At 31.5% G+C, this 19284-nt stretch overlaps 1 protein-coding gene across 1 annotated transcript; it reads left to right on the top strand.

Annotated features, from left to right (window-relative positions):
- Window positions 1–9172: 9172 nt before the first annotated feature.
- LOC139511281 (barH-like 2 homeobox protein) lies at window positions 9173–19042 on the top strand. Its single transcript, XM_071297894.1, has 3 exons — window positions 9173–10236; window positions 14494–14707; window positions 18379–19042. Exons 1-3 carry the CDS (start codon window positions 9792–9794, stop codon window positions 18659–18661), a joined length of 942 nt encoding a protein of 313 aa, XP_071153995.1. The 5' UTR covers window positions 9173–9791; the 3' UTR covers window positions 18662–19042.
- The last annotated feature ends 242 nt before the right edge of the window (window positions 19043–19284 follow it).

Below are 19284 nucleotides of genomic sequence, written 5' to 3'. Positions count from 1 at the left end.
ATAACAAATCTAACAAAGGGGTAAAATTGTTTATCAGGTCAAGATTTATCTATCCTGAAATTTTCAGATGAATCGGACAACCGGTTGTTTGGTTGCTGCTCCTTAATTGGTAATTTTAAGGAAATTTTGCCGTTTTTGGTTATTATCTTGAATATTATTATTGATAGCGATAAACTGTAAACATCAATAATGTTCAGCAAAGTAAGATCTACAAATAAGCAACATGACTAAAGTGGTCAGTTGACCCCTTAAGGAGTTATTGCCCTTTGTAGTCATTTTTACCAATTTTTCATTTATTGTTGTTATCTTTCACAAAAATCTTCTCCTCTGAAACTACTGGGTTAAATTTAACCAAATGTATCAACAATCATTAGTAGGGTTTCTAGTTTAAAAAAATGTGTACGGTGACCCAGCTAACCAATTAAGATGGCCACCATGGCTAAAAATAGAACATAGGGGTAAAATGTAGATTTTGGCTTTTTACTCTGAAACTAATGCATTTAGAGCAAATTTGTTTATCAAGTCAATATCTGTCTGCTTTGAAATTTTCAGGTGAATTGGAAAATTGGTTGTACGGTTGCTGCCCCCTAATTGGTAATTTTTAAAGAAATTTTCGTTTTTTTTGTTATTATCTTGAATACTATAATAATTATAGATAGAAACAAACTGTAAACAGCAATAATGTTCAACAAAATAAGATCTAATAATAAGTCAACATAATCACAATGGTCAATTGACCCCTTAAGGAGTTATTGCCCTTTATAGTCAATTTTTAACAATTTTCATTAATTTGGTAAATCTTTACAAAATATTTTCCTCTGTATCTAAAGGGCCAAGTCTATATAGATAGAGATTGTAAGTAGCAAGAATGTTCAGTAAAATTAAGATCTACAAACACATCACCATCACCAAAACACATTGAGAACCGTGGTGTAGGGGTTAGTGCATCGGTCTACTAACACAAAGGTTCCTGGTTCGATTCTCGTCTGGGATGAAAATTTTCGGCTCTCCCTTGACACCATTTGCGAGTATGGTCTCGAGGAAACGATGATAGTTCGTCGGAAGGGGACGATAAATGGCTGACCCGTGTTAAGAGAGAGCCATATCTCTTGCACGTTAAAGACGTCACCCTTGTAGATTTCGAAAAAGAGCAGGCAAATGCCGCTACAAGACAGCACTCGCACCCGCAAAGTGGAAAGGGATTAATATCCCAATCCACTATAAATAAATATGTTTAAACTAAAAACCAAAACACAATTTTGTCATGAATCCATCTGCGTCCTTTGTTTAATATGCACATAGACCAAGGTGAGCGACACAGGCTCTTTAGAGTCTTAGTTTAGTTCGTGCAATTCCACCAGATTGTTTTGTTTCTTTGGTTAGTTTTCTAAGTCGGTTTATAATATATGCAAAATATATGCAAAATCTCTAAACTACTGTTGCTTTAATTCATACAAGGTTTCGTGTAATGTATATTAGTACCTGTATATGTAAGCATAGGATATTTAACCCAGCGTAGATAAAAGAAATGTGTACAAGGAATTTTGTTAAGAATATGTTATTCTTCAAAAACGGGATCGAATGTCCGGTTATATTACATAATATGCAGAAGTAAGCGTATGCTAGATATACTTACTGGAGGTGTGATGAGATGATTGGAGCTGTTAATTTTCTCCTTGATAATATTTATGTACGTTTCGGCAATAAAGTTTATCGACAGGTTGTAGGTATCCCCATGGACACTAATTGTGCCCCTTTAATAGCAGACTTGTTTTTGTACTGTTACGAATCACAGTTCATGACTAAACTCAGTAAAGACCCGTCGAAATTGCATTTAATTGATAAATTCAACAACACTTACCGTTATCTTGATGATATTTTTTCGTTAAATAATCAAGAATTTTCTCAATATACTGCTGAAATTTACCCCAAGGAACTTACTTTAAATAAATCAAATTTATTCGGTAATACCTGTCCTTTCCTGGATTTAGATATTTCGGTTTTAAACGGGAAACTCCACACTAAAATTTACGACAAAAGAGACGATTTTTCGTTCCCTATTGTTAATTTTCCATTTTTGGATGGTGATGTTCCTTTGGCACCATCTTACGGTGTTTATATTCCACAACTTGTTCGCTATGCCCGTGTCTGTTGTGACGTTTTTGATTTTAACGAACGCAACCTATGTATTAATGGTAAATTATTAAACCAGGGATATCGTTACCATAAATTACTTAAAACCTTTACTAATTTTTCCATACATATAAAGATTTGGTTTTGAAGTTTGGTTGTACCTGTAGAAAACTTATTTCAAACGGGATAGCACATCCTCATTTTTACGGAAATGTTGTTAAGGGTGCTATAAACAGTTTCGTATAAAAAAAAAACTAGGGGTTATTCCCCAACTAAAAATAGACATGGAGGGAAGTCCCTTTTTATCAACATAATTGGTGAAAAAGTATAATGTTTTTTGTATTTGGTTGTAAAGATATGTTAATTAACTTCAATTAAAGCAGGTTGAATGATTAAACTAATTTAAAAAATTAGATTAAATATACATGTTTTAAGGGGAGACAACAAATGTGCAGGTATCATGTCTTCAGGGGTGTGCACATGACCTGATTTCAGGTTTTTTAAGCTTAAATTAGGCAATGTTTTTCCCAGTTTCTCTGGATAAAACTTTTTTTATACCATTAAAAGTACACTTTTTTTTTATTCCATTATAAACTAGAGAACATTCTGATTCCAGTGATATCTAGTTTTATACAAGTATCTTTATTAATCAGTCCACCACTAAGGGTCACTTATACATGGTCCCTCAAAATATGACGTCATAGAAAAAAACTGTTGATTGCACCCTAACCGTGCCCGGAAATTTAGAAATGATCCATGTAAACTTGTCGCTCCTTTAAATAAACTTATTCTAAAAGGTTACCTATTCAACACTGTAATAAGATCGTTGCATATTGTTTTTATTGGTATAAATATTGACTTTGTTATCAGTAAATTAAAAGCTAACTAACTTATTGGTATGTTATATGCATATACATATTCATGGATCTACAATCTGTCGATTGCACAAGGTCATGTTTTTTCTCGGGCTGTTTATGACGTCTTTACAATAAATCCATTGGATGTTGAATTTGTACAGATTCATAGTTTAGTGTATATGCATGATATTTTTATTAGTTGTTAGTGGCTTTGAAATAGCTGTCAGATGTATATAACTGCGAGTACTCTCAGATCTGTTCATTATGTCTTTTTGTGTCGAGATGTATAAGTACCGGGCCACGTTCACTTGTATTTTTGTCCATTTGATGAGTTAAGCCTTTTTCAACTGATTTTTATAGTTCGTTCTTATGTTGTACTATTATACCACTGTCCCAGGTTAGGGGGAGGGTTGGGATCCCGCTAACATGTTTAACCCCGCCACATTATTTATGTATGTGCCTGTCCCAAGTCAGGAGCCTGTAATTCAGTGGTTGTCGTTTGTTTATGTGTTACAGATATGTTTTTCGTTCATTTTTTTTTACATAAATAAGGGCGTTAGTTTTCTCGTTTGAATTGTTTTACATTGTCTTATTGGGGCCTTTTATAGCTGACTATGCGGTATGGGTTTTGCTCGTTGTTGAAGGCCGTACGGTGACCTATAGTTGTTAATGTCTGTGTCATTTTGGTCTTTTGTGGATAGTTGTCTCATTGGCAATCATACCACATCTTCTTTTTTATATGTAACTATTTTTATTGAAAATTAAATGATAAAATTTTAAATCCTGATTAAGATATTCAAAATATAACCAAAGCAACGCGACAGGTACGTGATCAAACAGACAAAAAATACACCAACAGTAGCCCTTTAAAACTGCAGCCTTTTACAAACTAACAGGCATCACAAAATAAAAAATATGAAATGATTTAGAAATGTAAATATAAGAAATTGAAGGCCATACGATGACCTTTATTTGTTAATTTCTGTGCCATTTAGTCTTTTATCAAGAGTTGTCTTATTGGCAATCATACCACATCTTCTTTTTCAACAATGAACAAAGCCCATACCACATAGTCAGCTATAAAAGGTCCCGAAATGACAAATGTAAATCAATTCAAACGAGAAAAAAAGAATGTACAAAAAACCAAACATGTAACACAGCAACAAATGACAAACGACAACCACTAAATCACAGGTTCTTGACTTGGAACAGGCACATCCATACATCCATACAGAATGTGGCGTAGGAATATCATACCATGCACGCAACATAAGAAGTGATATCCTGCAGGTATAGTTCGTAAGAGTCACATGCAGATAGGATAACAGCATCTCCAACACCGTCAAACACGTACGGAAATATATTTAAGGTCATTTGTAACATACTGGTCCGATATTGGTCAAACAAACTGTGATGTTAACCATGCAATTACAAGTGATGATATCAGAAGCTGTTTAAGTGGAGAGTAAATGGGTTGTTCGACAGATCAGCAGTGCTGGAACGAACCAGCTGTGACATGTTAACCAATAGGTAGGTGATGCAAGTTTATTGATACTCATAAAGTGATAAAAGTGAGAAAAAAAAATAAGGTCGGTTGAGAAATAAATTTTACAAGAGAGATTATACACCAATTTTCCAATTGTGAATTTACCCTTCTTTAAAGCAACATCCATCACCAACTACATATGGAAAATATATTAACCACTTGTAACAATATTCCATAATTTGCGTTAACTACCATCATTTACTTGAAAAAGTTGTTGATAACAAAGAAGGAATTAAAGTATTATGTTATCAAAGGCACCAGGCTTATGATAGGGGTTGGAAGAGATCATTTAAAACAATTTCTTCGAATGTTTAGCGGACGGCTTATCGTGTGGTTGACCGTCATGGAATTTCCAACTTGTCGCAGCATTATGCTTATTTTGTTTTGTCTTCAATTGTCGACTTGTCGACGAATTTTTACTTGCAAACAGTAACAAGACGGGTGCCCCAATTGGAGTAGGCATTACGAAATAAACGTCTGACCAAATATGTTGTGAGTCTAGTTTTAGTTGATGTGTTATATAATCACTGGAGCAGTTTCAATGGTAGTGTATGTTTCGCACCCGAGCTCATCACCAGCCCAGTTGTCAGCAGTCAGGGTTTTCATGTTGACATGAATTACCACTGGTAGTTTTCTGTAAAACGGTTTATGGTCAGAACTGTCGAAACTTAAAGGTTGTTAACCCTCCTGTATAAACGAATTAAAGCGATATTTTATGTAACTTTTTAAATTCTTTGGTTCTCGATGCATTTCAACAACGTCATTGATTATGGCTTTCTAAACTTTTTGTTAAAGTACCACAGATATGTACTATGAAGATGAAAAGCATATTTGGCATACTTAAATGTGAGCCTGATATCTTTGAAGAGTGTTTCTCAATAAATCAAATATAGTATTGATATTTTTTTATATGGAAACATCGCAAATGTCACTAGTGGAGCATCGAAGTTCACCCCACCCATGTCTGTCTTTTGTGACTTATATTGTGTTGTTCTTTACAGCGTATCTTCTTTTTTGTCTTTACGACTATCACCATATATCAAGCATTGACTGTTAGGTAAGTAGTACCCCTTATGTACCTCATTGCGATAGACGATATGCAAATTATCTTCTCATAATTAACTAGGGGAATTCCAAATATGAATACAACACTTAATAAATTACATGCGTCCGTATCCTTTTCTATATTTATCTTCATCAGGAACTATAAAAGCCGAATATTTGAAGACCACGAATGAATACGAACCAATACAGTTGTTATATGACCAAAAATGAAGGTACATTTATAATAAACCAATCGTAGCGATTTTAATTGCTTTGAAAAAGAGGGCCGAAAGATACCAGAGGGACATTCAAACTCATAGATCGAAAATAAACTGACAACACCATTGCTAAAAAAAAAAATAAGACAAACAGACAAATACTAGTACACAAGAAACAACCTAGAAAACTAAAAAAAAGACATAACACGAATCCCACTAAAACAGGGGTGATCCCAGGTGCTCCGGAAGGGTAAGTAGATCCTGTTCAACATGTTACTCATGTTATTACAAACCCGGTAAATATTCTAATTCGCTAGGTCACACTGGTGAAAACGGGACGGATAACCATTCAATTTTGCATTAATCATTGCGAACGTTTTTTGACACATAATTGATCAGAAATTAGTTCTCATGATATGTTGCACTATCACAGTGCCCGTCGTCTGTTAGAACATGCGACTATAGAATTCTTAAAAGATGTTATCGTTTGAAAACATTGGCAATATATTCATCTAAGAAGTTCTTTTGTTAGTTTTGTTTTAATAAACTTCATTTCTAACATGATTCTTTGGTGTTTATAAAACCACATATGCATACAGTGTACCTTTGTGTGGCACTCTCTAAAAACATGCTCTTTTTGAGACGATCGTAGAAGAAATGCAATTTAAAGTGTATAAAAGTCAAACGTTTATACTAAAGCAATACCAAATGGGAAAAAGTAATAAAAACAATCTGTATAATAGTCTTTGTTTTTATGAGAAAAACTCTAATGTTCATAACAAATAACTTATGTTTACACCATCGTTATTACCTTAGGTTTACACCATCGTTATTACCTTAGGTTTACACCATCGTTATTACCTTTCTTGATCCTACCGATATCTGTTACAGGTGTTACAAACAATAGCTTGTCTATATGTAATTGACAACAAGCCTTTTCCCTATTACCTGACTATTTCTTTTGTATGCATACGAAAACACAAATTAAAGTCTGTTTCATATCTGAATCTGTTAGTAGAAACAAACTCACAAGATCGATTAGCTTTTATTTAAGGACCCTTTGGTCAAACAACTCTTGTAGAGTATAACACTTCCGGATCCCATATAATCAACCCCAGTTTTTGGTGGGGGTTTGTGTAGCTTAGTCTTCAATCAACCCCAGTTTTTGGTTGGGGTTTGTGTAGCTTAGACTTCAGTTTTCTATGTTGTGTTTTTTATATTGTTGTTTATCGTTTGTTTATTTACGTTTTGTGTCATGGATTTGGCAGTGTATTTTCGACTTATGAGTTCGAATGTCCCTGTGGTGCCTCTCTTTTAATCTACCCTCTATTCTTATGAGGATGTTTTTCTGTATAATCTTTAGAAAATATGTTATGTTTACACACTTGATAACAAGCTCGGTGACCTATTTTGATATTATGCTTTTTGAACATATCTCATGTATACTAAATTTTGGCTAAATATAAACCTAAACGTTTTAGACTCCTATCTCATATTTAATATTTCTTGGGTTTTTTTTTTGTGCTATTCTCTGTTACACGTTTTTATTTAAATCTTGTGTCATCAATTTAACACACTTTAAGTTTTCTTTAAGTTTAGATAAACAAGAACAATAATAATTCAATTGGAATATTATTATTGTTTTAACATTTGATGGAAATCAATTCGCAGAACTACTAAACGGATACAAGTTAATCATGTAATCAGCATTTATTAGATAAATGAAGACACCAAGTAAGAAGAAGGCTCTTAAAGGGTCACTGTTGACCTTATACTAAATATGGTAATAATTATAAACATTTTATTAGCATCTGATAAATGCAAAACCAGCAATAGTATTGTCATCATGACGCCAACAATGCACACACTGAATGTGAGATTCATAACTGACCATTTTTTTAATACATTTTGATTATACTTGCTACAAACATCTTTGACCAAATTCATAGAACGAAATATTTTTCGTTTATCACAAATTGAATTTGGTCGGAGAGTTCTGAGGGGGCAGGTGATTATTTTTCTGCGCGAACATTTTGTTTCATGTATTTAGAGGAAATATTATATAATTTTAAAACATGTATGCTTGCTCCATGAATATGTTTTGTATATTCTACATGTGTATTTCAATCATGTTGTCGGTCAGACTATTTATTTCTGGGCTGCCCGTTTAAAACGTATATATATCTAAGTCAGTTCAAAAGGGCAGAAGATACCAAGGGAAGAATATCAACTCTAAATTCGGAGAGTGACCGACAAAATCATGAAGAAAAAAGCAAACAATAGTCTACAAAAAAAAACAAAAAAACACTTCATGAAAATCTGAAGATTGAGCAACATGATTCCCATTAAAAACCGTTGTCGTTTCATCTATTTTTAAAATCTTCCTGTCTCCCAAAAAAAAAGAATATTACATGGTCCTACCCGTATACTGTGTACAACTGAACATACCGTATATGTGCTGAGGTTTCTTAACAGCAGATAAACGCTATAACTCCGACAAATAGCATATGTCTGTCATAATTAGGTTGGCGGCTTTTCACATTTGTTTGGCTTTTTTGTCAGTTTGAGTATTTGCCTTTTATGATACATCATGATCCTTGATAGTCCATGTGAAATTTTTTATTCACAAATTATTTCAAACTCTGGACAATTTAGAGCTTATCATATTGCATAGACACCTATCTATTGTGGAAGTCATCTAAGATTTCTGTGGTATTTTGTCTCGTTAGTTTGCTGTCCTTGACGTATAATATGAAGAAATGAGATATTTATTTAACTTTGTATAATTTTTTTTAGATAGCATGTATTTGTTTTAAGTTAACATAAGGCATTATTGTTTAATATTTTGGGTCAAAGTTTTTCCTATCTTCTGCGTCAGCAATACATGCATACGTTGTTTAAAATAGATATGATTTTGTATAGTATTCATTTGTAATTGTGGATTAAACCAATTTGTAACTATTTTATTCAATTATAAAAATAATAATAGAAAAAAATTACAAAATAGTAATACTTATAATACACATTATCAAAATTATCAAAATAATAACTGTAATAAATTCTTTAACTTTCTGATCGATACGGTAGAATGATATGACTAAAAAATAAATTTTCTGTGGTTTTAATTACTTGATATCGTCATCTCTAATCCTTTATTACATCCGTTAATATAATAATAACATCATGTAAATTAGTTCAATAATTTGCCAACCCTTAACAATGAATAATATCTTTTTCTCACTTATTCTATTATTAAAATGACTGACTTCTAACCCTCATCAGAGTCCTATTACTACATCTTTCACCCGACGTGTTATTGACTCCGCCCTCCTAACAGAACATCCAATTATAATCTGTTTGGGTGTTAATTTCACATCCTTTACTGAATATGGACGGGAAACGAGAATAGTTGAAAATTAAATGCTAAATCGATTCATAAAAATTCACAATTATACACGCATAAAAAGGAAAAGGCACCAATGAAAAGAAAAGTTAACTTAAATAACAAATGACGCTCTCACTGACCAACTAATCTGTCGGTTGTTATTATATTCTGTACGTTTGTTACCGGTTTCTTGTCGGTTCAGTGACTTCTAGTACTGATTCTATACCCGGTTTGGTACATATTACACCCTACTCAGCCAAAAAAAGGTAATGCGTCGCTTGACAAAACATCAAATTTGATAATCAGACCTGGTGAAAAGAAGATTATTTTTGGAGAAGAAATTATCTTATATCTACCGGAATAAATTTTTCTGCAGAAAAGAGAAACCAGTGTTTAATTACTTATATCTTTTTGAATAGTGAATGTTGTAATTTTGCTAATTCTGAATTGGAACTTTGGAAACTCAGTAAACATTACAACATATAAGGAAAGGAGTATGAAAATGATGTGAAAATGTCCTTTTTGAAGCTAAGACTGAATATTTAAGAAACCACAATCTTATATCTAACTTTCAAGAAGTGACCAGCTTTGGACGAAACTTTTGAACGATGTCACGTTCAGCATGTGCCTCTCCTTGTTCTGCCGACGAAGAGGAATCAATTAACGTTGAAAAATGTGATTCAGATGAAGAGCAGACGACAGGAAGCAAAACAATTGAAAAATGTCCATTACAAAAACCAGAAAATTTAGTGTCACCAAATAAGTGTAATAATATTGACAATACTTTTCCTAGTCCGCCAAGAAGATCTTTCTTTATAACAGACATTTTATCAGATGCTAATAAAAACACTGGAAACCTCTCAGCATTCAAACCTCTACGGGTACCAACAAACTTTTTCTCCTCACAAACTTTATCAGCGTCAGATGATCCGTTTAGAAGAGGCTTACAGCTAGGACAGTTTAAAGGTCCTCATGGTATAGGTCTTGGGAAATCTTGTTCGGAAAGCGTCAAGTCAGATGATTCGGAAGACGATGACGATGATGATTGTGAAGGTATTCTATACAAATTAAATTAAAAGAAATAATTAAATCAGGAAAACGTTTCCACTTTAAAATATACGGGGGATTTTATTTTCGCAATATGAAATCTAAAATGAAACAGGGCTAAGCAAAATATTGCATAATTAAATCCCTTGAAAAAAACATATACAACAAATATATAATATCAAGTATTGCTTAAAATGGAAGCTGATCTCATTATTATTATTATTATTATTATTATTATTATTATTATTATTATTATTATTATTATTATTATTATTATTATTATTATTATTATTATTATTATTATTATTATTATTATTATTAAAAAAGCAAGAAGATATATTACACGGCTGAATTAATAAGATATTGACAAATGACAAAAAATGTAAAACATGCTTTAAATCTATGAATTACCAGGCGACATTTTTGTTTGATACTTTCGGATTTTCAGTATTTGGGTCTAGCATTACTTATGCGTATCAAATTGACGTGTGCTAATTGTTCATCACATTTATTATTGTTTCTTGTTATTTTGTATTCTAGTTCTGTAACATCAATATCTAATGGTTATAATCATGACAAGGATAAATTGCGGGATATTCCAAGAAAAAAAAATTAATAAAAGTTATGAAATTATAATGAAGAAGGGAATAATTGAGTTATCATGAGAAATCAATGTGTATTATATAAAAAAATAAATATACATAAAATGCATTTGCAATAATACCATGCTTTACTTATGTATTCAGATATGTAATTTGTATTTAAATTTTATATATCTACCTATTGTTTCTCAATAATTTATTTTCAAGTTATAATGTATTTTAAAATTTAATTAAGTTCGAATAATTTCTAAACCATTACTTATGACGTTTAGTTGGTCAGTAGGTATATATGCTAGTTATGTTTTCTGCTCCTGTTTTTCATAGAATATGTATCTTTTGTCAAACTCGCACATACAATCCTTCATATTATTTTTTAAATTTTTATCGAAGACAAAAACAATTATTGTAAAATTTGATTTAAATTTTGAAAAGTCGTGTCAGGTTAACCTAATGGGACCAGAAAAATAATTTATGAAATTATCGTATTTATTCAATTAACCTAATATCATGATATCCTATTTATCATACATAGAAAGCTTCATTTGTTGTATTCAACAGCGGTTTGCATATGCACATAGGGTTTTCTAAGCAACATATCAGTGCTCACTTTTTTACAGTTAAATAACATAAGCACAAGGTTCTGAAAGAGAAGTGAAAAATACCATTTAAATTTGTATTACTGTTTAAAATAATAAAAATAAAATTATTATTATTATACTACTTATAATGGTAATAATAATAAGGGAGAAGTTGCTAAGAAGTTGACAGGGAATTGGATTATATCATACAGTGATAAATACAAAAAGATGGTATGTCCGTTCCTCTTTAACCGTTTCTGTCGAGAAATTTTTAAATAACCATGAGCACCAGAGATAATAAGTCTGACCGCTATTGTCCAAAGTAAATCCCATAAATCACTCTTTGAATAAATGATTGGTCTAAATATAAAAAAAATGTATTTCAATATTTATAGCATTTGTGTTATTTTTACGATATAAACTTTTTACAATTATATCGACATAAATATCTTATTTTTGCATATAAACAGTTAAAGCTGAACTATATTACGTTAACTTTAAAGTATTTGATCTGAAAAGGATATTTTAAGACTAGATAAGATTTCAGCATATCAAAAGTTGGTTTATACACTTACGTTAACATAAAATCTTTCTCGGGATAATACTATTGATTGATAATTGTTTGCTTAACGTCCAGTTGCCAATATTACAAACATGTTAAGTACCAATAAAATCTAAATGTTAGGCTGTACAACATGTCGACATGGATGACACATTTAGCATGCTATTGGCATTGGAATGTTGGGTAGGGCATAAATTATGTCGAGCAATTATATATCATTTATCAGGTACATACGCTGTCATTCTCTCATTCCGACTAGACGTGACTGTGTATTTATGCATCCCACATAACAAACCAGTACCCTTCTTTAATGTGCTGTTTCTTGTCGAATGGGTAGAGGTCGAGGTGAACATATTTTTTAAATCAAAGATGGGGGTCACTCGATTTTACCTGCTATCTAAAATGTACAGCAAAAACAGTGGCTTCGTTTTAACTGATCTCATTAGGTAAGACAGTTTCTGTGCCATGCAGAATAAACAAATATACAGAAATGACTTCAGCACATAAATATTCATTTCCTTACATTTCAAAAGATCGAGTATAAAATGAAGAGTTTGATACAAAATGAATTAAAATAAGGAACAAGCAAATAGAACAAATCTAAGAAAAAAAAAAGAATTAAGTTAATTGACTTCTTGTTTTATTTACATTTGTACATTAATGTTATCGTATGTCAACTGATTTATTTCAATAGCAGACATATTATATTTAAAAAAAAACAATTGAATGATCATGCAAAATCAAGTTCAAAAGGTATGATATATGATAGATTCATAGTTTTCTTTGAATGAAATGAGTAATCGGACATTTAGATGAGCGCTGGTACACTACCGAAATTAAATTCGGTAACTCACTTAATAATTCGACAAAAATACAAATATTTGTCACAATATCAGTTAACATTTCCAGTTTTTTTTTTTAGGTCGTCTTAAATATCTAGTAAATATTTGCCACTGGACGTATAGCCATCATTAACAAATATAATGCATTGTTGTGTGACAGTCAACTATGAAGTTGAAAAAAGTCCCAATTTTAATTTGTTTAGGTATTAGACATAAACCTCTAGCATATTGTATAAGACGCTTTAAACAGTGAACAGGCTAAATAAGAAACAACCAATGACCATCGGTCAAAGTAATTATTTACATACCTTTTTAGGCTCAAATCGCTTATTCATTCAAATCAGTTTAGAACATTTGCAATAATCGTGGTAAGTATTTTGAATTTTGACGTTTTTAGATAGCAAAAGCTTTCGTATTTGTCTATTCTAGAGTTAAAAAAATAAAATTTTTGAAGGGGATTTTTTTTTAACAATCTTGTATAAAATTGAGAATGGAAAAGGGGAATATGTCAAAGAGACAACAACTCGACAAAAGAGCAAATGACATTTGTATTCATAAATATATACATAGATTGTCAACACATTTGAATAAATGATCATAAATGTGCAGTTTTACGAACAAATTTATATAATTTTAGAAATTGTTTCCAACTTGTAGCAGTAATTTTGTCTAATTGCTTAAGTTTCATAAGGTGGACTTTCCTCCCCTAAAAATAGTTTATTGAGACTATGTAATAGGCATTTGTGTGCGGAGCATATAAAGCCATTGTTCTTTCACAACATTATGCGTTCACCTCAACTGAATATACAATGATTATTTTAGCCTGTTATATATTTTTATTTCATTATATTGCTCAAAAACGGTTCTGTATCAATTACTCCTCATTTGGTTCAAATAATAAAACAATATTAAAAGGCTCAAATAAGATTATATTTGTTTTACCATAGTTATCAAAGCAAAACAACAGAGGGTGTAAATTTTCCAAACAAATTTTAGAGATTTATTTCATATTAGAAACAATTTTCTGCATTGTCTGCAATTACTTTTGTAAATCAAGGAGAAAATACAGAACGCCTTCTTCTAATATAAATCCACTTATTCGAAACAACTTCTTCTAATTTTCTATTTTGCTTTTTTAATAAGTATTCGCAATCTGGCTCAAGATATTAATACTGATAAAGAGAACACATTTGTTTGTGATTTGCCTTTATTAGCTTTGTACTCACTTTGAAATTCAAACAAAAGCGAATATCTGAGTCATACAGTACCGGGTGTCCTAAATAAATGTCATGTTTTGGCTTGGTTTATAAAATATAAAATTGAGGATGGAAGTTGGGAATGTATCAAAGAGACAACAACCCGACCAAGGAGCAGAAAACCGCCGAAAGCCATCAATTGGCCTTCAACACAGCCAGAAAATCTTTGTTAGTCTTTTTTTTCAAGTGCCACAGCAGTAATGATATAGATAAAATCGCTTTTTATAAATAAATATAAAGAAATAAGCTCAAGTCGACGTTTTATGTCGTTTTGATCTACTAAAAGTCGAACACCAAAGGCCTGTGTCTATATACTAGTATAAAGAAATTTAAAAGATACTGTTAAAGAGATTCAATCTTCTCTCTCTCTCTACCCTACTGGTACATGCAACGTTACGTTTATGGGTTGTCCTTTTGTTGTAGGAAAGAGAGGAAGTGGAGACGAAGAATCATCCTCACATTTAATGAAAACAAAGAAACCAAGAAAAGCACGAACTGCTTTTACTGACCACCAGCTCAATTCACTGGAAAAAACGTTTGAGAAACAGAAGTACCTCAGTGTGCAGGATAGGATGGAACTGGCTGCAAAGCTTAATCTGACAGATACACAGGTCAAGACTTGGTATCAAAACAGAAGGTTTGTCTACTTTTATCATTATATCAATTCTATTAGGGAGATATATCTACATCGCCAAGATCATTTACTCGTAAAGTCATATGCACTTTCGTAGACTGTGTTTAAGTTATAAACGTTTCAGCATTTTTTTCAAAAACAAACAGAATAAATTTTTAACATGCTTTTTAAATTTGTACTAACAGCGATGTTGTCTTGCCATTTGTCGACTATGGATTTTGACTCAAACTTGAAGTGATCGGATGAACTTCCTTCAGATAAAGCATAGCTTTGAATAAAATTTCCAATGCCAGATCAGGATTTTATTTTAATTGGTATTTCATTTATCTACGAATTTCACAGTGGGTGATCATGAAATAGAGTAATGTCTTCTGTTATGTTTAGAAAACGTGTTGTAGATAATGTTATTTACTCTCGCTTTAGTTGTTAGTTGGCTACTTGCTGTTTGCTGTTTGCCCAACGTAATACTAGTATACTGGAGGTTGATGACCTACACGTACGTTGACATTTATATACGTATACCAGTCAGCAAGCACACAAGACTAATAAAATGGGACAACATTACTGTTAGCCTTATCGACTTGTTCTCTCCCCGCCACTCTACCTGATTTACTTTCCCCTGTTGATATCTCTGTGTGATTGTATCGCTCCAAACGGATAACGCAATAATGTGACAGTAGCTAGTATAACAAAGAAGATGTGGTATGATTGCCAATGAGACAACTGTCCACACGAGACCAACATGACACAGACATTAACAACTATAGGTAACCGTACGGCCTTCAACAGTGAGCAAAGCCCATACCGCGTAGTCAGCTATAAAAGACCCCGATATGACAATGTAAAACAAGTCTAGAACTGTATTGGTGACACTGTGTCGATACTGATGCTGACGGACTGTTGATCAGAGTGTTTCATCAGTTCAGTAATGCTTTGGTACTGGCTTGATTTATAACATACATGTATAACTCAACACTCAGAGAAAATTGACATTTAGTGAATTTATGAATTTAGCTATTCTGTTTAGGTACATTTTTGTCATAAAGCTATCGTTGCAGCGTATTAACGAAGCGAGCGCTTTCGAATGTTTATATTTGAGTATTCTTGGTGAAGGTAAATCCAGAAAAGCGCTTCGTACGCACTGAATTCTAAAAGTGCTATTTTTTTTAATGACAAAAATTGTTAAATTAGATACAATTATGATACTAACAGGTCAATTCAAAAGAATAAATCGATGTTTACCGAAAGACAAACTGGAATCCACATTAACGTTACACCGTAATGGCGCAATAGTTTACCTTTTTAAAAACAGGCATAACGTTTTTGTTCATAATTGAAAGTTCAAGTCAAATAATACAAGCATTTAGTTTTATTGGTTTAAAAACAAAATGATATATATATAAAATGTATATACTATTATCGTATGTTTAACCATAGATGTGAAACCCACTTAGGACAAAGATCTGTCGTAAGACCATCCTAAGACATGTCTTAGTCCTAAGACAGCTTCGTGAAACTGGGCCCAGGTTATTACATCTATCATGGTTTAACATTTTACAATTGAAGCTTCACCAAAACATTACTCTGCATCCACACTTATTCTGCAGTTATCTATGTAACTATTTACATTTTTATATTAAGAAAGTATACAAGCTGGAAAAATATTATATTCGAACAAATGGTTGTTTGCATTTCTTTATTATAAACACAAACATTGTATTTGAATAAAAATATATTGTAGGAAATACATCTATGAAAATTAAAAAGATTACAAGTAACCTTTTTACACAGAATATGATAGACAATATATTCATATAATATAACATTCATTTTACATATGGGTACAGATTAAAATTTAAGCTTCTTTCAGTTTCATATACATGTACACGTAATTTTCCTGTATAAATTGGGGTTAAAATTACACTAAATTTCATGACGTATAGTTAAATAAAATTTCTGAAAAACAAAAATTGTTTAAAAATACTCGGCTAATGCTTTACTTTTTCATAAAAATAGTTCAGCGATTACCTGCAAATAATATTTTATGAATACCTGTATTATTGTCAGTTGTAGTTAGTGTCTAATTATAATTTAGTATTTATAACATTTCATTTATGCAAAATACTTCGTTAATTAATAATCAGAAAATAAACAAAAATGTGTTTGCATATTCAAGTAAGGTTTTCAACTTTTACATTAAACTAGTAACAATGAAAGAATGATATGAAACAAAAATTAACTCGCACTGCAGGTAAAAAAAACCACAAACATATACTTTTTATATTTTTTTCTCTCAAATAAACAATAACTGTACTCTGAGTGAGAGCTAAATGCATTACGTCGCAAAATTTATAAAAAAATCACTTAATTCTATACAAATGTGTTAAATGTTTAATTTGAACTAAATTGAATGGCACCGAAGCATTAAATACAGGAAACAATTTTATAAATAAATCCTTAACAAATATATAGTTTAATAGTAAATGTATTATAAATAAGTGATATCTCGCTGGTATAATTTGTCTATCGCCAATTATAATTACATATTCCACAAAATAACTTTTCTCTCAATCTGTGACACAATAATCAAACGTTAGAATTGTATACATGTAAAATCTTAATCAATTATCCGATTCAATGACATGAAGTCTATTATTTTTTCGTTCTACTATTCATTACAGTCAATTTTCTCTTGTATATGGTGGTGTTAAATTGCGTGTGTTTGTAGCGCGAATAATTCACTAAACCCCTTCCCTATTCTGATTATTGTCAATTTTGACTTGATATTGTGTGAGACCTACAGCTGTCGGGAGACTATTTTGTGAAATAAATACAGTCCAATTCATGCTACTTATTGAAAATGAACGGTTTTCGTAATATTAATAGTTAATTTACATACCGTACGTCCTGACCTCGTCTAATCTTCTGTATATCAACTTAAAATATTCAAGAAATTATATTGAATTTATTGATACGGGTTTTTATTGACCATCTTTAACACTATCTTAAGTCGCTAGCAATACAAATAATCGTTGAATAATTTATAAGCTGTAAAATGTAAGAACAGAGAGTTTGATGAAGAAAATTGACATCAATTATTCTTCAAAATTGACTTTAATTGTAAACTATTAATGTATTTTCTCTACGATTATAACGTATGTAAATGAGTCTGATCTCTTAATTAGTAAGGTAGATGTTGATTTCTGCTTAATTGCGTAGGCATAACGTTGTATGTAAAATAGCGGAATGACAATTTAAGGCCTAACAGAATGGATTTGTTTGATCATTAACTTTTGATATTAATGCCATTTTAACTTTGTTTGATGTCATAATTTAGAGTGTTGGCGTCTGTCAACAGATCTGAATTTTCTAAATAAGATCATGAATATCTAAAACTTGTGGTTTAATTTTCGAAGTCATTAAAGATTCAGTTTTTATTCAGCTGATTTGCATATACTTTTTTTTTTAATTTATCATTGTTACGTAACACACTCCTATCAGATGAAAATTAATGAAATCTGAGTACAAGATAAAAAAAAAATAAAAATATTTGGATAGAATTAAGTTTCTCTTCAGTAAATCACAAAGCCATTCATCCAACACATTGAGCATAATACTTTATAATTAATAATTTTCGGTCTGTTTTTAATCCTAACTAATATTTATCCTTTCAGAACAAAATGGAAACGACAAACTGCAGTAGGTCTTGAGTTACTTGCTGAAGCTGGAAACTATGCAGCAGTTCAGCGCATGCTCCAAAGCAATCCATACTGGTTTACATACCACCCACAAGCAACTAGTATAATCTCTAATTTTGACGCTTTATATTACCGCCAGGGGGAAACAGCTTTGACGTCACCACGACCTACACTTCCCCGGATGTTTATTCACGGGATACAGCAACACGTTAATCACCTGAGCACGCCGCCAGTTTTTTCACCAGAAAACAGAAGCTGATCTCATTTTTGTGTTCATAAATTAACAGTTTAATTAACTGTTATGCGCGGTATGGAGCTCCCGTTGTTCTGAATGATTCATTGGTGTAAACTGATGTTTAATGTGATTGACTGGTATCCATTGAAAGAAACCACTTTTTAATTATGGAATTAATTTTCTATAGTAATATATGGACACATTTCAGGAATCTGTATCGAGACACTGTGCAATATGATAAAACAATAAACAATAAGTTATAAACAGTAACATTAATCTTATTTTGCGTATGCATTCTGTATATTCTCACATATATGTGCAGGAACCATAACATTGTAATATTTCTTCCTTTATTTAATGTTTTTAAAAATTTTAACTTGTTGTAAATAAATCAATATTGACCGATGTAACACTTTCTTTATTTAAAGAGACCAGTAGATGAAATAAAAACACAAAAAAAAACATAAAGAGTGATGGTTTTGCTAAATCTTCTTTTTTATATTGAAAATAGTACACATTATGTATAAACTAATGTTACTGTTTACAAATTTTTTAATTTTTTGATATACTAAGGCTTTTTAGCTCCGGCATAGATGACCTTAGCTGTAGCTTTTAGGAATTTTGGTTCTCAATGCTCTTCAACTTTG

Source organism: Mytilus edulis, chromosome 2 (genome assembly GCF_963676685.1).
Source record: "Mytilus edulis chromosome 2, xbMytEdul2.2, whole genome shotgun sequence".
Lineage (NCBI taxonomy): Eukaryota > Metazoa > Mollusca > Bivalvia > Mytilida > Mytilidae > Mytilus > Mytilus edulis.
Note: the sequence above shows the minus strand (reverse complement) of the source record. Positions and strands in the feature narration are given on the sequence as shown.

What these genes read in the sequence shown, in the direction of transcription:
- LOC139511281 (XM_071297894.1), top strand. Translation starts at nt 9,792, where the DNA reads ATGTCACGTTCAGCATGTGCCTCTCCTTGTTCTGCCGACGAAGAGGAA. An exon ending in TGACGATGATGATTGTGAAG is followed by an intron (nt 10,237 to 14,493) that starts GTATTCTATACA and finishes CTTTTGTTGTAG; the next exon opens with GAAAGAGAGGAAGTGGAGAC. An exon ending in ACTTGGTATCAAAACAGAAG is followed by an intron (nt 14,708 to 18,378) that starts GTTTGTCTACTT and finishes TTATCCTTTCAG; the next exon opens with AACAAAATGGAAACGACAAA.